The sequence below is a fragment of the Lithobates pipiens genome, unplaced genomic scaffold (assembly GCF_037356315.1).
Source record: "Lithobates pipiens isolate NorthernLeopardFrog02 unplaced genomic scaffold, aLitPip1_a1.2 Scaffold_25, whole genome shotgun sequence".
NCBI lineage: Eukaryota > Metazoa > Chordata > Amphibia > Anura > Ranidae > Lithobates > Lithobates pipiens.
Genome location: NW_027507787.1, coordinates 92,664,959 through 92,686,752, shown reverse-complemented (window position 1 = coordinate 92,686,752; position 21,794 = coordinate 92,664,959). Strand labels below are relative to the sequence as shown.

Genomic DNA, 21,794 nt, shown 5'->3' with positions numbered 1-21,794 from the left:
AAATAATTACCAGGAGACATCAGTAACAAAACGGCTGATGATTAGGGCATTTTAGAAGAAATCTATCACTCCAATTTAAAAAATGCAGAAGAATGCAACATAAAAGAGGGCACCTATCTGTAAACATATATTTTTATTTTTTTTAACAGTCAGGAGTGCTGTATTGAAGGAAATTTGACAGTACAGATGTTAAGAAATACAGAAACATTACAGGCAACACTGCATGTCATCTCATATTCAAGTACCAATACACCAGACATACTCCAACTAGAAGGGCTGCAATCCCAGAACAGATACCCAACATCATAGCCCAATGAGAATGAGAACAGACTAGATGCGGGGGCAGTATAGAGTATAGAGTAGGCCTAGGCCAAAATCGTAGGGGGGGGAGGAAGAAGGGGGGGAGGGGGAGGCGGATGGGAGGCACAGTAGACAATGAACGGGAGGTACAGGAGGCGGGCCGGGGGGGGGGGGGGGGAGAGGACACCCACCTCAACTCCACACTAAAATGTACTAACCCTCCATCCAGGACGACCAGATCTTTTCAAATTTCCAAGGACAGCTCCTGTTAATGTATGTTATTTTATAGAGAGGCAGAGCGGCATTTAATCTGTTTTCCCAGGAGGACACCGAGGGGAGCACTGATGAGGACCACCTACACAATATTTCTTTCTTGGCATAGAACAGAAGATAAAAGATCAGCAATTTACTATGATGAGATCTCTGCTCATTGTCCGTAATGCCCAACAAGGCCAACTCGGGCGCCATGGGAACAGAGAGCTCAAGAGGGGTATTCAATTGTTCAAATATCCCTGACCAAAAGACCGACAGAGCAGGACATATCTGTAAACATATTAGGTGTGTAAGTCCCAGTCTAGTTAAACTTCAATCTCCCCCGAGAACTTAGAAGTCCACTCCAACCATGTTTTATCATATTTATTTAACCTCCGGCAGTATAGGTCAGTTTATACATGTGCAGTTCTTGATTGACCAAGTATGCCCACATCTGTAAAGTGGGAGGCTCTGGTTTCTTCTAACTGAGGGCAATTGCTTTTTTTGCATAGAAAAGCAGAAAGCAGACCAGTAACTTCTGGGTGGCATCTAACTCTTCCAGGTCACCAAAGGGTTGCAGAGATTGGGCAAAGAAATTTTTCTTTCTATAAAGGAGGTAACATCTGACCAAAACTGATGTATTTTTGGACAATCCCATATTATATGGCAAAAATTGCCTATAGCATTGCAGCACCTGTAGAAGTCAGGGGATTCTAACCTACCCATCTTATATAAACGAGTTTGGAGTAAAATATATCCTATGCAAATAGTTCACTTGTATTACTTTATCCCCTGCAGCTATGACACTCATTAATTGGTCACCCAATACCTCATCCCAGGTCTCATCCTGTAATGTAGGTATATCAGTTTGCCGTTGAGTTTTAATCTTGAGTAGTCTGGGAGAACACAAAGATATCAACAGAGAATAATACCTGGAGATCGGTTTAGAGAGATCAGTATCATACAATAAAGCTTTTAAAATGGAAGGCTGAAGTTGGACATCCCGCAGCCCAAATTGAGCTGCCACCGCATGTCTAATTTGCAGAGAAGAAAATAAATAAGTGTTGGGGACACAAAGTTCAGTCCTCAGGGTTGTAAATGATTTAAATGTCCCCTCTGAAAATAGCTGATGCGTATACTTCAATCCAGCACGAGCCCAGCAGTGCACATCAAGTAGATGATTAAGTTCAGCCAATTGTGCCATTGAACCATAAGGGGGCATTAGGTAAGGAGGTAAGAGGGGAGGCCTTAATTCTCCAATTGCACAAATGAAAATGTTATATGATAGCTTGAGTACCACTGCTTCTTTAATGTGATAAGGTCCATTCCTATAGAGTAGGTTAATTAAAGCTTTGTATGAGTGCATAATGGCTGCCTGTGCCACCACTGAAGCATTATCTATGTCAGGAAAAAACATCTGTGCATGTGAGTCAGCTGAGCAGCCCAGTAATAGGCCTGCTAATCAGGTAGTGCCAAGCCCCTTCTCTGTACTGGTAGATGTAAGGTTTCTAGGGAAATTCTAGGGGGACAAGAGGCCCAGAGGAAGGTGGTAAGCAGAGCATTAATATTTACAAATTATTTTTTGCTCAAATAGACTGGAGAATGGCAAAATATATGTAGGAATCTGGGCAGGAGGATCATCTTAAACAAACTGATCCTACCCAGCAGGTTTAGAGGGAGTTTAACCCAAATATTCAGACAGTTTTTTAGCCTGCGTATTAGAGGGTATACATTGTTTTCTATGCAAGTACTCCATGGTAGTTGTATCTCAATTCCCAAATAGCAAAATTTAGAGACCCCTTGAAGTTGTATGGAAGGTGGGAGTACTGGCTTAAACAGGGGGTCCAAAGGGAAAATACTAGATTTTCTCCAGTTGACTTTGAAACCCGAAAGGTTCCAAATTGTTTGCCAGGCACAAGAGCATATCATCCACATATAAGGATGTTTTTTCTTCCAATTCATTAATCATGCACCCTTTAATTAGCCCATTTTGTCTAAGAAGGACCACCAGTGGCTCAATGGCAAACAGCAGGGGAGATAACAGACATCCCTGCCTAGTACCACAAAACATTGAAGAGGCCTCAGTAATGGAGTTGTTTACTCTAATGCCGTGTACACACGAGCATTTTTTCCGTCAGAATAAACTCTGAGGGTTTCTCAGACGGAATTCCGCTCACTGTCTTGCATGCACACGGTCACACAAAAGTCCGACTATCAAGTATGCGGTGATGTACAACACGTACGACGGGACTAGAAAAAGGTAGTTCAATAGCCATTAGCCAATAGTTTCCATCACATACTTGCTTCAGAGCATGCGTTGTTTTTGGTCCATCAGAACAGCATACAGGCAAGCGGTTTTCCCGATAGGAATTGGAAATATTTAGAACATGTTCCATTTCTAGGTCCATCAGAATTTTCGACATAAAAAGTCTGATGGGGCATACACATGATTCGAATATACGAGGAAAAGCTCCTGTCTGACTTTTTCTGTCAGACATTCCGCTCATGTGTATGTGGCATAAGTCGTGCCATAGGCTGGGAATATAGTAGTTTAACCCAGTTCAGAAATGTAGGGCAATGGCCAAGCCTTTTAAGGATCTCAAATAAGTCTGGCCATTCAATGGAATCGAATGCTTTGTGCATATCAAGCGATACTGATATTCAAGTGTCTGGGTCAGGGCCACAGATCTGAAGATTGGTAAATAAGTGACGTAAATTAATCGCAGTGGAGTGCCCAAGGATAAATCCCGTTTGATCAGGGTTGATAAGACCAATGATAAACGCATTTAGATGACGAGCAAAGACCTTGACCAGAATTTTGGCATCTACATTAATGATATAGGTCGGTACAACTCACAATACTTTAAATCCTTATTGGGCTTTGCAATTAGGATCAAAGCTTCACAAAGTGAGGTAGGTAAGGCTCCCACTTCATAAGCCTCCCTGTACATGAACGGTAGTTTAGGTGAGAGATACTCTGCATAGGTTTTGTACCACTCAATTAAAAGAGGCAATTGACGCATCTATCTTCTCCATGGAAAGAGGGCACTAACTTCAGTCTCAGAGAGGACAGGTAAGCGAACATCACGCAAGTACGCCATCAGGTCTGCCTGATCATTGTTGGCTTTAGAAGCATATAGTTGAGCATAAAAATCAAAGAAGGCTTGGGTGATCTCCTCTGGTGAGGTTCTAAGAGTATCAGCATGATCAATAATACAGGGTATAGAGGTAGGCGGCAAATCAATTCTAGTCAAATAAGCCAGAATCTTACTGTTTTTATCCCCAAACTCGAACAGTCTCTGGTTTTGGTACAGCAGTTTCTTTTCAGTTTCTCAACCAGGATCCATTCAAGTTGCCTTATGGAGTCCCTCCACAGCTGATAATTAGCAGAGGAAGGGTTTTAAATATATTCTAACTCTGCTGTGGAGGCTGAGGTTTCATGTGTAGATACCTTACAGGACCTGTCCTCCTTGAGGTGTTTGACACCTGCTGAGGGTAGTTTTAAAAGCATCCCACGCAATACCCACAGCAGTGCCCTCCCTATTTTCATTCCAATAATGTCATATATCTTTAGCAGTAGCCATAAAGAAAGTCTCCTTTTTCACCCACTGGACTCAAGCACCATAAAATATTAGTGATGCACCGAAATTTCGGCCGCCGAAACATATCGGCCGAAAATGCCCTTTTCGGCAATTTGCCGAAAGAGAAAAACTGCCGATAATGGAGCCGAAAATGGGGCGTGGCCTGGGTGGGGGCGGGGCTCCGCCCCCCGACCTTGGTAATGCCCATCATGGGGGGTGTATAGCGCAGGAGAGCCACCTCTGACGCCTGTTTGATCACAGCGCCGGGAACATCACAGCTTTCATTTCAATAGCTGTGTGTTCCCGGCCGCGCGCGTCACACGCAGCCCCTCCCCCTTGTCCGGGCACTTAGATAGACAGATCATCCGCAGGATTGGACCGATGATCTGTCTATCAAAGTGCCGGACAAGGGGGAGGGGCTGCGTGTGATGGGCTCACACAGTTATTGAAATGAAAGCTGTGATGTTCCCGGCGCTGTGATCAAACAGGCGGCGGAGGCGGCTCTCTTCCCTGCACAGGCTGGCTGCAAAATGGCACACAGGCTGCAATGGGACACACTGGCTGCAATGGGACACACTGGCTGCAATGGGGGACACTGGCTGCAATGGGGGACACTGGCTGCAATGGGGGATGCCTCCTGTACCATGTCCTCTGTCTCTGACCATCTCCTGTACCACATCCCCAGTCTATGACCATCTCCTGTACCACGTCCTCCGTCTCTGACCATCTCCTGTACCATGTCCTCCATCTCTGACCATCTCCTGTACCACGTCCTCCGTCTCTGACCATCTCCTGTACCATGTCCTCCAGTCTCTGACCACCTCCTGTACCATGCAGCCAGTCTCTGACCACCTCCTGTACCATGCAGCCAGTCTCTGACCACCTCCTGTACCATGCAGCCAGTCTCTGACCACCTCCTGTACCATGCAGCCAGTCTCTGACCACCTCCTGTACCATGCAGCCAGTCTCTGACCACCTCCTGTACCATGTCCCCAGTCTCTGACCACCTCCTGTACCATGTCCCCAGTCTCTGACCGCCTCCTGTACCATGTCCCCAGTCTCTGACCACCTCCTGTACCATGTCCCCAGTCTCTGACCACCTCCTGTACCATGTCTCCAGTCTCTGACCACCTCCTGTACCATGTCCCCAGTCTCTGACCACCTCCTGTACCATGTCCCCAGTCTCTGACCATCTCCTGTACCATGTCCCCAGTCTCTGACCACCTCCTGTATAAAAATATTTTTTAAAAACAGTCATTTTCGGTATCGGTGCTGTTTAGGTATCGGTTTCGGTTTTCGGCCTAGTGTATTTTTCATTTTCGGTATCGGTTTCGGCACCAAAAAACCCATTCGGTGCATCCCTATAAAATATATCCGCTAGAGGTGGCCAAACTAATGTTAAATAGGTGGGAGTGATCTGAAATTGCTCTTGACAAGTAAGATACCTCCAACACCCTAGAAAGAAGATCAGGGGACATTAAACTCAGATCAATCCGAGAGAGGGATTTGTAGGTAGATGAGTAGCAGGAGTATTCCCGGTGCACAGGTAGCTAAAGGTGAGGAGCATAGAGATTGCAGACTGAAATCTGTCTAGGACAGGAAAAAGCACTGCATTAATGTCTCCTGCAACAATCAATGGACCTTCCGCCACTCGAAGCACTTGGGCCATAACAGTGTCCCAAAACGTGATCGTAAATGGAGGCAGTACATAGAATGTCACAAAGGTATACAAGCAATTTTTAATTCCGAGAACCGCTATTACATAGCAGCCAAATGGGTCCATGACAATAGTCGTAATTGAGCAAAACAATGACTTGGCAATCAGTATAGTAACTCCTCTTGCATAGTTTGAATAGGTAGAATGCAATGTATGTGCCACAAATGCACTTTTCAGTGCCATTCCTTTAGCCCCAACTAGATGTGTCTCCTGGGAAAAAAATCAGGTGGGGCTTATGTCTTTGTATGTAATTAAACACCAAAGATCTCTTGATTTTTTAATTGAAACACCCCTGACATTCATACAGAAAGCAATAGGACAGAGAGCCCCTAGGGATAAAAAAAAAAACCTGGGAAGACCAGGATGGCCCCATGCAACTTAAGTTGGAGAGGTAATACGAAGCATCTATAAAATCTGGACAGTACCATCATCATCAGTCACCAGCAAAAAAAATAAAAACAAAAAATACAAACAAAATAAAATCCCGCAAATAGTGCCAACCCACCCAGCTCATAATCCCCAACTGATTATGTGCTTGTACCCCAAACTAGAATGTCAAACAGAGGGGGTGAAATTACACTTCCATTCATGAGATGAAACATGTGGAATAAAATTCAGTCACTAGACAAGGTTTTCCAGTCCCTGGCCAGCAACACAAATATAGTAGTCAGTGCTACAATACAGGTCATCTCAGGAGCCTAAATAAATGCATGAGACTGTTCCAGAAGTTAAGCCAGTATGAAGTGGAGTACGAGAAAAACCCTCAACAATTGTGCAAAAGTATAGCACAGCAGCAGGACAGGGACGGTAACAGTGAAAGCAACAGATCCCCATGACTTTACTACAAAGATATTATAGTCAGTGATGCAATACAGCTAGGCAGGGGCGTTGCTAGGTGGCAAAAGGACCAGGGGCTTCAGCCCGAAGTCCAAGGCCTGAAACGGGGGGGGGGGGGGGCTTGTACGCAACGTTTTTTTTTGGCTGGGCTGTGACACTGACAGTAGTGACTTACATACACTAACGGTAGTGACTTACCTACCTAACCTACCTACACTGACAATAGTGACCTATCTACACTCACCTGCCTGACCTACATACACTGGACATATACATACACTGACCTACATATACTAACGGTAGTGACCTACCTACACTGACTTGCCTGACCTACCTACACATACACTGACATTACCATACACTGACCTACCTACACTGACATTTACATACACATACCTACCTACACTGACATTAACACACACTGACCTACCTACACTGACATTTACATACACTGACCTACCTACACTGACATTTACACACACTGACCTACCTACACTGACATTTACATACACTGACATTTACACACACTGACCTACCTACACTGACATTTACACACACTGACCTACCTACTTACACTGACATTTACACACACTGACCTACCTACACTGACATTTACATACACTGACCTACCTACACTGACATTAACACACACTGACCTACCTACACTGACATTAACACACACTGACCTACCTACACTGACATTTACATACACTGACATTAACACACACTGACCTACCTACACTGACATTTACATACACTGACATTTACACACATTGATCTACCTACACTGACATTAACACACACTGACCTACCGACACTGACATTAACACACACTGACCTACCTATACTGACATTAACACACACTGACCTGTCTCAGCCGTGGTGTCACAGCAGCCAGTCCTCAGAGGAGGAGAGGAGAGAAGAGCGGCTCGCCTGAGCGCCAAGCGGGGATGTGGCGCGGCAGCCGCTTTGTAATTCCCGCCTTCTGGAGCCAACAGCACCTATAATGGACGTCACACGTCCCAAGGTCCCGCCATTGGACCAGTGGGACGTCCATCATAGGCGTGCAGGCTCCAGAAGGCGGGACCTGCTCTGGCACTCGGCGGCGTTCGGGATCAGATTAGTGATGGGAAGTCCGGATCTTTAAAGTGAATCGGTTCATTTCGAACTGCTCACTGAAATGAACCGATTCAATGAATCGGTTCTTCAGTTCACTTGCTGAGTCTACTGGCAAGCAAGTGAACTGAAGCTCTGATTCAACTTTCTTAAATGATTAGAATCAGAAGACTGATTCACACAGAAGGTTGGCAGGTCCTGGGGACATTTACTTTGATTTAGTTCATCGGCGCAGAGCACAAGTCTATTGTTGTCAGATTAGCTCAGTGTCATGAATTTTGGTGACACACAAAACAGCCATGTTAGGCTGGGTTCACACTTGTGCGATGCCGGAACCCTGCGATTTCACTACGGTCTCCTGCATCGCACCCGACTCGCACAACAGTTCACAACGACATATGCGAACTGCTGGGGAGTGTCATACAATGTTAATGACACCCCCATTTCAGCTCGCATGTCGCACTGCATAGTGTCAGTTTGGACATGAATTGGATCGCATGGGTGCTATGCGATCCGATTCTGGTGCGGACCAAAAAAAGGGTCCTGTGCGAGTTTAGTCTGAATGCGATACGATTTCAGCCATACTATCTATATGGCTGAAATCGCATTGCACGGATATCGCCTGTGATTTGCACTGCAGTGCAAATCGCATGCGATTTTGTACTATGCAGCAGTGTGAACTGGCCCTGAGCCTAGGTTTCCGCAAATTTGATGGATAGCAATGTTAACTGTGAAGTTGTCCCAGAATGCAGTTCACATGCACACAAACCCCGCTTTTCATTTAGGCTCTGTTTCCACTTGTCCTGCGACTTGGGACGGCAAAGTTGCATGACAAGAAGTAACCGATTTCCAATGAGTACCATTTATATCTGTGCGACTTCAAGTCACAGTGACTTCAAAGTAGTCCCTGCACTACTTTGGTCCCATTGTAATGTGACTTGAGGTCCATAAACCTCCAGAATACACAGGCATTGCTTCAAGTCGCGGCAGAATTGTGCAACTTTTAGGCTTTTCAGGCTAACGCAGCCAGAAAGTTGCACAATTCTGCCGCAATTTTGATGCGACTTTAAAGCAATGCCTGTGTATTCCGGAGGTCTATGGATCTCAAGTTGCATCAAAGTGGGACCAAAGTAGTGCAGGGACTACTTTGAAGTCGCACAGATACGAATAATAATACTCATTGGAAATCATAGAGTACAAAGTCGCAGGACAAGTTGCACAACTGGAAATGGAGCCTAAATGAAAAGTGTTTTTTTTTGCATGTGAACTGCATTCTGATGGGCCAACTTCCGAGTTAACATTGCTAGCCATCAGATTTGCCCATAGTCTTTACAGCGCATGCGCAGGAATGATGATCAGATTTTACTACCACTGCCATGGGCGAAGTAACCCTGGTAGTAAAATTCAATCGTTAAGGCTATTTTCACACTTGTGCGACTTATAAGTCAAGTGCTTTTGCCACGATTTTTGCCACGACTTGAAGCAATGTCTGTGTAATCTTGATGTCTCTGCCACAAGTCGCATCAAAGTCAGACAAAAGTAGTACAAAAACTACTTTGAAGTCACACAGATATGAACTGAACTCATTGGAAATCATGGGGTGTGACTTGTCATGTGACTTTGCACTCTCAAGTCGCAGGACAAGTCGCACGAGTGTGAAAGGGCCTTAGGCTGTCCGTACCACCTGATCACTGCCGCTACCTCATTGGTTTAGTGTATTGTTTTACTGGTGGTGACTCGTGGTTCTTTCAATGTACTGTGTTCTAAAAACTGATATGATTCTTTAACTCGGTAACTTGTACGATTCTTTAACTCTGTAACTTGTACGATTCTTTAACTCCGTAACTTGTACGATTTTTTAACTCCGTAACTGGTATGATTCTTTAACTCGGTGTACTGTGTATTCCTGACTCTTGTTTTAAGTTTGTATCCAGTTCCTGAGTGTCACTGTGCTTTGAGTCAGCTGATTGGTTGCAGGGAGGGGTTGAGCTCTCTCACTCTAGGATCATATTACCAGGCCTGCTCTGCTATGTACTGAGTGCAGAGTGAACTGTTTCAAACGAATCAGTTCACTCAGATGAATCAATTCATCCAGTTCACTGAAAAGAATCGATTCAAAAGAACGATTCGTTCATGAACTGGACATCACTAGATCAGATTGGTCCCGGCGGTCGCCGGAGCGCTTGGGGCTAACAATGAAGACCCTGCAGAGCTGACACTCGGGGCTTTAGGGGGTCACATTTGGGGCTTCAACCCCCCTAGCCACCCCCTCCCGACGCCCCTGCAGCTAGGTCGTCTCCGGAGCTTAAACAGGTGCATAAGAATATGCCAGGAGTAGGGCCGATAGGAATTAAAGTGAAATTATGGGCTTTCTGTAATGCCGCATCGCTATCCCGAAAATGCCAAATTTTCACCAGCATGGGACGTGGAGGAGCCAAAGGAAGGGGAGACGCGTAGGGATGCTATGAACCCTTTCTATGGCAAACAAGGGATAGAAGGTATCAGTGCCCAACATTGCCTAAATCCATTCCATAAGGGAATACTCAGGATTCTTACCTTCGGAGCCCTCCAGGAATCCGAGAAATCTGAGGTTATTCTGACGTATTCGGTCTTTCTAACTGCAGCAGACAGGGGATACATATCATCTTCCAGGGGATACTGTACAAATCCTCTGCTCTGTGTTGGTCACTCTGTTCTTCAGTTTATGGACATCATCTTTCAGGAGAGAGAAATCCATCCTGAGGGTGTCAATCTGTGTGGACAGAGATATGGCATGATTTAATGGGTGCCATTACTTGGGCGTGTTGGCTCCTGCGGCTCTGCTGGGGATTCTAGTGTCTGCCTCCCCGTGATTCAGCTCTTCTGACTCACCTAGAGTCTAGCCAGGCAGATGAATCCTCTCCCCACTAAGGAAAGTCCTGGGGCTGTGGTATGGCTCGAGACTGCAGGCCACGGGTGCCATCTTGGGTAACATGTGCAAACCGAGCCAGCTTCTCCCAAGGGTTAACAGAGATATCCTTCTCATATTTCACCATCTCCTGTCCACCCAGGAGGATGAGCACCTCTTCCCAGGTAGGAGATCGGGCCAGAGACGGAGCTCAGAGTAGGAGCTGCTTACATGCACGCAGTTGTACATGCCTCCAGCCAAACAAGCTTTGACTGTACTCCTTTTAGGTAGAAAACTTTCCAAGATCAGCTCCCCCTAGTCCCCCTAAATATTTACATGAGCCCTATCTCAATCCAGCTTTGTGCCTAAAAGCAGCAACACTGCTCTTTCTCTCTTTCTCTCCTCCCTGGACACAGAGGCAGCAGAGGGAGCTGTTGTTGGCTCCTGCTGCTGTTAATCAAATGCTGTGAGGAGGGAGTGGGGGGGGTGGGGGGGGGGGGTGGGCTGAGCCACACTGTCTGTCTAGGGACACACACAGCCTAGCCTCAGTCCACATAAGTGCCCCCATAGCAAGTAGCTTGCTATGGGGATACTCAGAAGGGAGGAGGAGCCCAAAGCGCCAGTAGGGAACCCAAGAAAGGGAGGTACTGGCACTTGTCCCTATGTAAAACCAAAAAGGGTTTGCAAGGTAAATTGCTTTTCTCTGGATCAACTGTGAATAAATCTGAGTATAGGATTCTGTATGTGGAGGTTTTTTATATTTATATATTTTTTATTTTTCACACCTCTATTGGGTGAACTTGTGTGTTTTTTTTTTAACCCAACTATGTGAGCTATGTAAATTTGTCAGTTCAGACTAGTAGAAGTGATAGCCACAGGGAAAACAACCTTGTGGGTGAGAGAAGAGTAATGTCTCTAATGCCGCGTACACACGACCGGTCTTTTCGAGGGACTAGGTCCGACGGTCTTTCCAACAGGCTTTCGGAATGAACGGACTTGGCCACACACAATCACGCCAAAGTCCGACGGATTTGAATGTGATGACGTACGACCGGACTAGAATAAGGAAGTTCATAGCCAGTAGCCAATAGCTGCCCTAGCGTCCGTTTTTGTCCCTCGGACTAGCATACAGACGAGTGGATTTCTCAGTCCGGAGGAGTTCCGGTGGGAAAATTTAAAACATGTTCTATTTCTAAAGTCCGCTGGATTTTTGGCAAGCAAAGGTCTGATGGAGTCCACACACGATCCGTCGGACCTTTGCTGTCAAAAAGTTTGGTCGTGTGTACGTGGCATAATGGGTTCAATCTGCAGCTTCAGAAGTGCAGAGAAAACCATATTTAGAGTCCATGGAATCACAGGGGAACAGATGGGGGGGCACATAGAACTCTCAACTCTCACTGACATTTGCAGGACAGCTTGTTTTGTTGAAAAAAACAGACTTACTGGCAGGAACACCAGGTGAAAATAAAAGAAAGCCAGCCTTTTTTTTCTTGGTGCACAAGGGATTTTGTTTTACATTGTTCTGAAATAGAGAGTAAAATTCTGAAGCATTTTCCTGGTAAGGGAGTGACTTCAGGTTATTGTTCTCTCTGCTCAACTAGGCCACTTTCATGTTGCCGGACCAATCGGGTACACCTGTCAGTTTCTTAGGCGGACACGTTCAGACCCTTCATTTCCCTCTATGGAGCTGCAGATGTACGGTAAACTGACGCTTGCACTCGCCAACATCCTATCCGCTAAAAACAGACGGATGGGGGATGACAGTCAGATATAATAGCGGATAGCTGTCATGGTTATGCAGTGATCTTCCTGTTTGCTTACCTCCCCTCATGCGTTCAGGCTAAGAGGCCAGCCACTTCCACCTGGTGGTTTTTATAACCTCTCCTCTAAGCATGGCTCCACCCCAGGCCCTATCAGGGAACCTTATATTAACCTGTGCACTGCATGCCAACAGTGCTGATCAACCATTGTGTATTCCTTTGTGTGTTCAGCTTCCTGTTACCTGCCGTGTGCGCTTCTGTTGTTCTGTTACCGACTTTGGCGTGTCTTTGACTATCCCTGTTTGCCTGTGATCCTGACCTTTTGGCGCGTCCCTGTCTATTCCTGTCTACTTGTGGCCCCGACCTTGGCTTTGTCCCTCACCATCCCTATCCTCCTGTTGCCTACTGTGGGTGTGAGCTGGGGGACCATGGGGGTTGTGACCTGGAGCCAGTTGCAGCCAAGTCCATCCTCACCACTCGAGGCTCTGGTGAACACCTGCTGGCTCTTAGACTCCGCACCCCAGGGAATCTTATGCTCTACCCTCGGTGGGACCTGTCTCCCATCTGCAGCAGTCAGCCATAGGGTCCACAACCTTGTGGTGCACTCCTGATCCCTACGGTGTGCATCTGTCACCTCACCTCAAGGTGACCCGACAACAGCAGGTTGTGTCTGTGTCCGCTCTGCATAAGGGGAATGGACATGGACCTGTCATCTGCATGCTCAGGGCGAGGATCAGCAGACAGATTCCCCACTGAGCAGGTGGATGTGCTGGCCTGGAGGAGTCTGCCCATGGGAAAGAGCCCTTAGGCCCCTTTCACACTGGGGCAATTTTCAGGCGCTACAGCAATAAAAATAGCGCCTGAAAAAAACTCCCCCTTTCACTCCAGTGTGAAAGCCTGAGGGCTTTCACACTGCAGTGGTGCACTGACAGAACGGTGAAAAAAGTCTTGCTAGCCACATCTTTGGAGCGGTGTATTTACCACTCCTAAACCACTCCTACCCATTGAAATCAATGGGGCAGTGCGGCTATACCACCAGCAAAGCGCCGCTGCGGTGGCGCTTTGCGGCGCTTTTCGGGTGGTTTTAACCCTTTTTCGGCCGCTAGCGGGAGTTAAAACCGCCCCGCTAGCGGCCGCATACCGCCGCTAAAACGTCTGCCGCTAAAAATATCGGCGCTTTGCCGCCGACACCTGCACCACCCCAGTGTGAAAGGGGCCTTAGTATCCTGTTGCTTGCATGTAGCCACTAGGATTACCACATGGCACAAAACGAGCTTATTGAACTGAGTTTTTCTGATCATTTGTAATTGTACTTTATATACTTTTGTAGAATTCTGTAATTTATAAGTAGCTGTTTCTTTTGTTGTCTTTATAATATCTTGTGTGTCCTTTGCTGCAGGGTTTGAGATAGGTCCTCAACCGCAGGGCGTTGTCCGTGCTGATTTACTGCAGAAGATGAAGACACTTGTTGAAGTCACTTTGGACTTTATTAATCACCTCAACAAAGGTATGAATGAGATATTATTTACTGAGAACCAAAGCTGATCATTGCCACAAAAAAAATTATTTCTTTCTCGTCCATGGAGAGACACAGGAAGTCCTGACTGTCAGGTTTTACTGCCACCCACAGAATGATTGAACACTGGCAAAACAAGAAAATTATGGGCCAGCCCAGAATAACTCCTCCTACTCGCAACATGCCTCAGTTTTTGCCAGTGTCCTATTAGGATGGTAGTCTTTTCTCTGCTCTGCATGTCGAACCTTTTTGCTAGCTACTTTTTTTTCCCTTTAACCACATCAATATTGGCCACTTTCGCCCCCTTCCTTCCCAGACCAATTTTCAGCTTTCAGCGCTCTCGTACTTTCAATAAGATTTGCGCGGTCATGCTACACTTTACCCAAATTAAATTTTTATCATTTTGTTCGCACAAATAGAGCTTTCTTTTGGTGGTATTTATTCATGACTCCGTTTTTTATTTTTTGAGATATAAGCGAAAAAAGACAGAAAATGTGGAAAAATAACAATATTTTCTTTATTCTATTTTAAAAGAAATCCAATAAAATCGAATTTTGTCATAAATTTAAGCCAAAATGTATTCTGCTACATGTTTTTGATTAAAAAAATCATGTATGTGCGCAGGTGATCACGGACATATGTGTGCAAAGGATCATTGGGACATGTTATTTTACTGTTATATATGTGGGGGTCCTGGGGGACATGTGTTTTGGGGATCATTACTATGTGGGGACATTTGTGTTTACTTTGTGTGTTTTACATGTGTGGTGACACTAGACTGGTGATCAGTGAGTAACAAGCTGTAAAAAACAGCTCATACTCACTGATCACCAGCCGTCTGCAGAGATCCGCTCTCCTCTCCTCACCGATAACTTCCATACGAGGAGAGGAGAGGCGATCGCCTAGGAACCCGGCTCTTTGTTTACATCACATGATGGCCGTGATTGGACAGGACCATCATGTGATCAGGAGGGCCAATCACAGAGCCCCCCTGCATATCTAAGATGCGCCGTGTCCGGGTGACACGAGCACATCGGGATTGCGCCAATGCGCAGGAACGCATGAGTGATCCCGCTCCTTCTGAGGGACGTTCCTGAACGTCCACTCAGGAGAGAGCGCCCACCCAGCCGTATATATGCAGTGGCTGTTTGGGAAGTGGTTAATCAAGATGAGCTGTTGAGCTGAGCTATGTGGTCATCCATATCGGGCTTTCTTAAGTTTTACTTTGGAGTGTTGTACCTGGACCCCACTGGACTGGAAGTTTAGAGGACGAGCTTGTAATGTGATCTGCTGGCATTGGTCTCTGCCACATGGCACATTTCATGTACTATACTTTTCGTGTACATGTACATAAAAAGTGCCACATGGCACTTTTAATTTACTGTACTTTTCGTGTACTGTTAGCTGTTGAGTGATTTCTAAGTCCAGAGCCTTGGCCACAGCCTCTGGTGTGACTCTCTCTCTGAAGTCTTTGTGAGTAGGCCCAGCACCAGAAGCTACCCAGCACAGTTTAAAATCTCTGCTTTCTACTGGTTTACTGCAGAAGGGGTTAGTGCTAAGGAATGAGTTGAGTGGAGTTGGGTGGTGCAGTCATCTGCCGCAGATGAAAAATACCCCCAGATGTATTGTTGGGTTGTTTTAAATAGTTAGTGAGCCTCTTAGGCTACACATACCTAGTACAATCTGATTGTACAGTCTCCTTTGGATCTACCACTAATGGGTAGGCATCGTTGGGTTTATCCCATTAATGATCTGAAATGGCCTGGTTTATTATTCAGATTCTTACATTCTTAGATTTTTCTGAGGTTCTTGTAAAATTGTTATTTTATTTTTCATACATCCAATACTATCAAGTATAGGGTATCTAGGAACATTGTATTGATATGGAGATTTCCTTATGTTTTTTCTAGCCCTGATGAAGGGGGTCCTTGTTGGACCCCCAAAATGTGTAATTACTCTTTTGATTGCACCTCTGTTTTTAGCGCAACAGTGGTGTGCCACTTCAAATTAAATTTTTGTTACAATACGCTACAAGCCAAGGAGACCATGAAGATCCTCTGGGGTGTAGAAGCTGACCCAGATTACTTCAACAATTCCTAGACATTACAAGTCCAGAGGTTTTTTTCCCAATTTCCTCCGCCTTAACATAGTGTTGACTATTCAATTGAAGGATGCACTAAAGCCACGTACACACGATCGGACTTTCCAAAGGGAAATGTTCGATGACAGGCTGTTGGCGGTAAATCCGACCGCATGGATGCTCCATAGTGTGTTGTCGGATTTTCCAAGCGTGTGTACACAAGTCCGTCGGACAAAAGTCCAAAGTACAAACACACATGCTCGGAAGCAAGGACGAGCCAGAAGTAGTCGGTCTTGTAAACTGGTGCTTGTAATGGAGAATTAACATTTGTGACGTGGCAAATTATGATATCTCGAAATGCAGCACACATTCTCTTCTTCTTTAATGGGATAATAATGAAGCTGCTTTGCTGGTGATACGGATGGCTTTATTGCAAACAGATTTTCAAAGGCTTTTTTTTCTAGTGATATTAAGAATAATATTATTATGCTTTTTTTTGGGCAAGTTACCACATCACCATTATCCCATAGTTTTTAGGATCAAAGATACAACTATGTTGGTGTCCCTTTTACAATTTTACATTTATTTTTTTTAAATGTAACTGCCTATTCCCAAACTGTCATTTGAAGTAAAACTCATAGCCAAGTATTATTCTACACAATTTTTTTATTGTGCATTAAAAAAGAAAACAAATAAAATTAGACATGCTATCTGCCAATAGAACTTAACCAAAAAGTGCATTCTATGCATCCAAAAATATAGAAAATATAACAAATTAAATCATTATTATTCAACATAAAAATAATGTAAAAGCAATAACTCCCAAAGCCAATAATAAATAACAAGTTATCTCCTCCAATTCTGCAACTTGTCTGGTTGACGAACAGCCGTTCAGAAACGAACTGAAACGTGCGAAATGAAAAGCGTAAATCAACACTCACCAAACTTCTACTAACAGGAAATTAGCAGAAGGTGCCCAAAGGGTGACGCTAAAGAGCTGAAAAACAATGTAGTACATCACTACGTTCGTACTTGTTGGCCAACAATTGTATGCCGTGTGTATGCAAGACAAGTTTGGGCCGACGCCCTTCGGACAAAAGACACAGTTTTGTTAGCCAACAGTCCGATCGTGTGTAGGAGGCTTAAGTCTTACACAACAACTTGTCCTGGCTGTGATCCTATTCTGTCAAATCTAGCTTATGCTGCGTAAACACGAGCGGAATGTTCAACAGAAAAAGTCAGACGGAATCTTTTCATTGTATATATTCCGATTGTGTATGTATGCCTCATCTGACTTTTTTCGAAAATTCTGACGGACCTAGAAATAGAGCATGTTTTAAATATTTCTGACGGAACCAATTCCTATCAGGAAATCCACTCGTCTGTATGCTGTTCCGAAGGACCAAAAATTGCACATGCTCTGAAGCAAATACAAGATGGAGGCTATTGACTACTGGCTATTGAAATTCCTTTTTCTAGTCCTGTCGTACATGTTGTATGTCACCGCGTTCTTGGCGATCGGACTTTGGTGTGGTCGTGTGTACGCAAGACAGTTTCAGCGGAACTCCATCAGAACTCCGTCGGAAAAACCTTCAGAGTTTATTGCGATGGGAAAACCGATCGTGTGTACGCGGCATTACTGGTCTAAGCCATCAGAAAGGATCTGATCAGTATAGTAGTTGATCCTTTGGTCCTAGAGTGTTTAAAGCTCATGTCTGCAGCCTTGAACTAGAGTGTGGATGCATTGCTGAAGGTCTTCTGCCTTATCTTCCACATGAGACTCCTGTCAGTTAACATGAGGAAGACACATTGGCTAAAGTGTTGGCCTGCAAAACCCATATGTAAAAAGCAGATGCTTTGCACGCCCTTTGAGGCACAACGCCTATTCTTAGCAGGAGCAGCCTAGGGCAAGCTTGCCTCTTGTCAGAGGCCAAGAAGAGTCCTGTTAGTCACTTACAAGCTTCAGCTTTTAAACCCAAACCCAAGTCTGGCCCCCGGTCCACCCACAAACTCTGGATTTTCTTTTCCCCTAAACCCTCGGAAATGTGAGCGTGGATTAAATTGCGCTACATATTGGGCGTGGCTTAAAGGACTTAAAAGTCTGGGATGACTTACATAGTACAGAATGCAGTAATGTTAAATAGGGAATGTACAGTGCAGAGTATCCGGTGGTGGGTAGTATGTGCAGGAGAGGAGTGCAGAGTGTACATCGATGGGTATTATGTGCAGGAGTGGAGTGTACGGTGGTGGTTATTATGTGCAGAAGAGTATGTGCAGGATGGTATCAGTGGGCCAGTGGACGGTGTCAGTAGTAATTTATTTTTATTTTTTTTACAATTTCATTTTTAGTATTTATTTTTTTCAAAATGCTTTTTTGGGGGCCAGTGGACAGTAGAGCAGTGGATGGTCTCAGAATTTTTTTTATTATTTATTTTTTTCATTTATTGTTACGATTTATTTTTGTATTTTTCGTTTTTCTCAATGATTGGGGGTGGGGGACTGGGGTAGTGGACAGTGTCAGGAAAGCAGTGGATGGTGTCAGTGTTTTTTTATTTTTACATATTTTTTATTTTTTTAGAATTTTATTATTTTTTTATTTTTTTCGCAATGCTTTTTGGCGGGAGGGGGTTGGGGCAGTAGACAGTGTTGGTAAGGCGGGGGAGTGAAATTTTTATTTTTTTACAAATTTTTTAATATTTATTGTTTTTTTTGTTTTTTTTTTCTCTATCAGCTCCGTTGGGGGGCTTTGGGGAGACCAGGGGTGTAAACAGACAAAAGGACTGAGGACACAGATTCCCCAGTCCCTTTCTCAGCACTGAAGATAAATGGATATTTTACTATTTTACCGAAACAGAGTAATCACAGGTTACTCTGCTCAGTTATTAAAGGACACAGGAGCGATAGCTCACTGTGTCCAATTCATAACAGGAAGGGGCCAGTAAATTACATATTTACTGGCCCCTTCCTCCGCTCTCCATCCTGGCACATCCCCTGCAGCCGGGGGGGGGGGGGGAGAGAGGAGAGCAGAGATGAGGAGGGATTGAGGGGGTGGAGGAGGGGAGGAGGACAGTGGGCCGGAGAAGAACGGAGGGGGGGCGGAGAAGGAAAACAGTGGGCCAGAGGAGAACAGAGGGTGGGGAGGAGGAGGAGGACAGCGGGCCAGAGGAGAATGGAGGGGGACATATAGATGACACTATTGCCACCCTTGATCAGCCTTGCAGCCGAGAGCCCGCTACCGAATGTGGGAGACTCCCGCACCTCGAGGGAGACTAGGGATGTCTGCCAAAGTCTGCACAAGGCTGATACCAGGGTAAATTCAGATACTTACACTGCTTGCATTTAACCAGTTGTGGACTGTCTGCTGTATTTACAGCGGCAGGATGGCCGCTTTGTGCCAAATCATGTACCTAGTACATGACTGGGGCGTACACACTCCGCTGGCAACCTGCTCCTACTGTGATTGGACAGAGCAGGAGCCCATCAGCAGGCTCGGCAGATGCAATATCCGCTGGGACCTGCTGATCGTTCAGGAGAAAGGCAGATCGCCATTCTTTGAGAGGGGAATGTGCTGATCCTGAGTTCCTGCTAAACAGGAACATGGATCTTTGCATTTCCCCCAGTCAAAGCACCTCCCCCACAGTTAGTATGCACTGCTAGGGAACACGTGTAACCCTTTGATCGCCCCTGACGTTAACCCCTTCCGTGCCAGTATCATGAGTACAATAACAGTGCATATTTAGCACTGATACACTGTAACATATATACCACGCTGTCAAAAAAATAAATACAAAAAAAAAATATATATATATATATATATATATATATATATATAAAATAAAAGATGGTGTAGCAGCCAGCACAGCAATGGATAACGTTGCGATAAAAGTAGAAAAATGGGTGAAATGTGCAGCGCTTAAACAATCATATAAACCATGACAAGCAATATTAATAAAATGAATGATGTGCAAAGAGTCCAATAATAGGACATATGATGTCTATAAAAAAGGAAACTTCAACCTGCAATATCCAAAAAAGGTCAGTGACAATACTCAACTTCCTATATAAACTATGATGATAATCCTCAACCACATATATGTGCATATGATATGGTGAAAGTCTTTAAATTAAAATGTATGCATAGAGTGTGATAACAATTGATAGTAGATCCACCACCAGAGACACCAGAAGCTGCTTACCAGAGGGATTTAAAACAAATAGGTATACACCTATTGAGTCAATCAAACTTTGTGGTATAATGTACCAAGGGGATCAGGTATGGGATGTGAGTGGGGTCAGTAGATATGGGCAATCAGCACCACCATTAAAAGAAGGAAGGCATATAGCGTAATTCCGTATGGAACACATTTAATATATAAAAAAGCAAAGGAAATACACTCTCGTTTAGCAGTAAAAACAAAAAAAGATGACATCGGTCTCAGCGTGTTCATCCGGTGCGTTTCGACTTAGAAGTCATCATCTGGGGTTCCATACGGAGTTTTTAGACATCATATGTCCTTTTATTGGACCCTTTGGACTCACTTGTGCACATAATAAATTTTATTCATATTGATTGTCCTGGTTTATATGATTGTTTAAGCACTGCACATTTTACACATTTTGGTGTCACTGATCCCAGCAAAGTGTCAGTCAGGTGTCCGATTTGTCCGCTGCAATTTTGCAGTCCTGCTACAAGTCACTGATTGCTGCCATTACTAGTAAAAAAAATTATAAATAAATAAAAATATACCATAGTGTGTAGATGCAATAACTTTTGCGGAAACCAATCAATATACACGTATTGGGATTTTTTTCACCAAAAACATGTAGCAGAACACATGGCCTAAATTGATGAAGAAATTAAATTTTTTATTGGATATGTTATATATATATATATATATATATATATATATATATAATTTTCAAAATTGTCGGTCTTTTTTTTTTTTTTTTTGTATATAGCGCAAAAAATAAAAATGTCACTGGCAGTGAAGGGGTTAACCACTAGGTGGCACTGTAAGATTTAACCACTTTCAGACCGGACCATTTTGCTGGTAAATGACCAGAGGTCTTTTTACAATTTGGCACTGCGCTGCTTTAACTGGTAATTGCGCGGTCATGCAATGTTGTACCCAAACAAAATTTGCGTCCTTTTCTTCCCACAAATAGAGCTTTCTTTTGATGGTATTTGATTGCCTCTGCGATTTTTATTTTTTGCGATATAAATGGAAAAAGACCGCAAATTTTGAAAAAAAATGATATTTTCTACTTTTTGTTATTAGAAAAATCCAATAAACTCAATTTTAGTCATACATTTAGGCCAAAATGTATTCAGCCACATGTCTTTGGTAAAAAAAAAGTCAATAACTGTATATTTATTGGTTTGCGCAAAAGTTGTCTACATCTACAAACTAAGGTACGTTTTCTGGAATTTACGCAGCTTTTAGTTTACGACTGCCTATCTCATTTCTTGAGGTGCTAAAATGGCAGGGCAGTACAAAACCCCCCCAAATTACCCCATTTTGGAAAGTAGACCCCCTAAGGAAATTGATAAGTGGCATGTTGAGCCCATTGAATATTTTATTTTTTTGCCTCAAGCGATTGAATAATGACAAAAAAATTTTTTTTTTTTTTTTTTTTACACAAAGTTGTCACTAATTGATATATTGCTCACACATGCTATGGGCATATGTGAAATGACACCCCAAAATAAATTCTGCTGCTTCTCCTGAGTACGGGGATACCACATAT

At 44.2% G+C, this 21,794-nt stretch overlaps 1 protein-coding gene across 2 annotated transcripts in view; it reads left to right on the top strand.

The window, feature by feature from the left end:
* ACY3 (aminoacylase 3) overlaps window positions 1-21,794 on the top strand; it is a 144,075-nt gene that overhangs the window by 99,665 nt on the left and 22,616 nt on the right. For both annotated transcript variants that reach the window (XM_077454688.1, XM_077454689.1), the window contains exon 5: window positions 13,850-13,957. In XM_077454688.1, coding sequence (XP_077310814.1) covers window positions 13,850-13,957 — 108 coding nt within the window. The remainder of the gene's footprint in view (window positions 1-13,849; window positions 13,958-21,794) is intronic.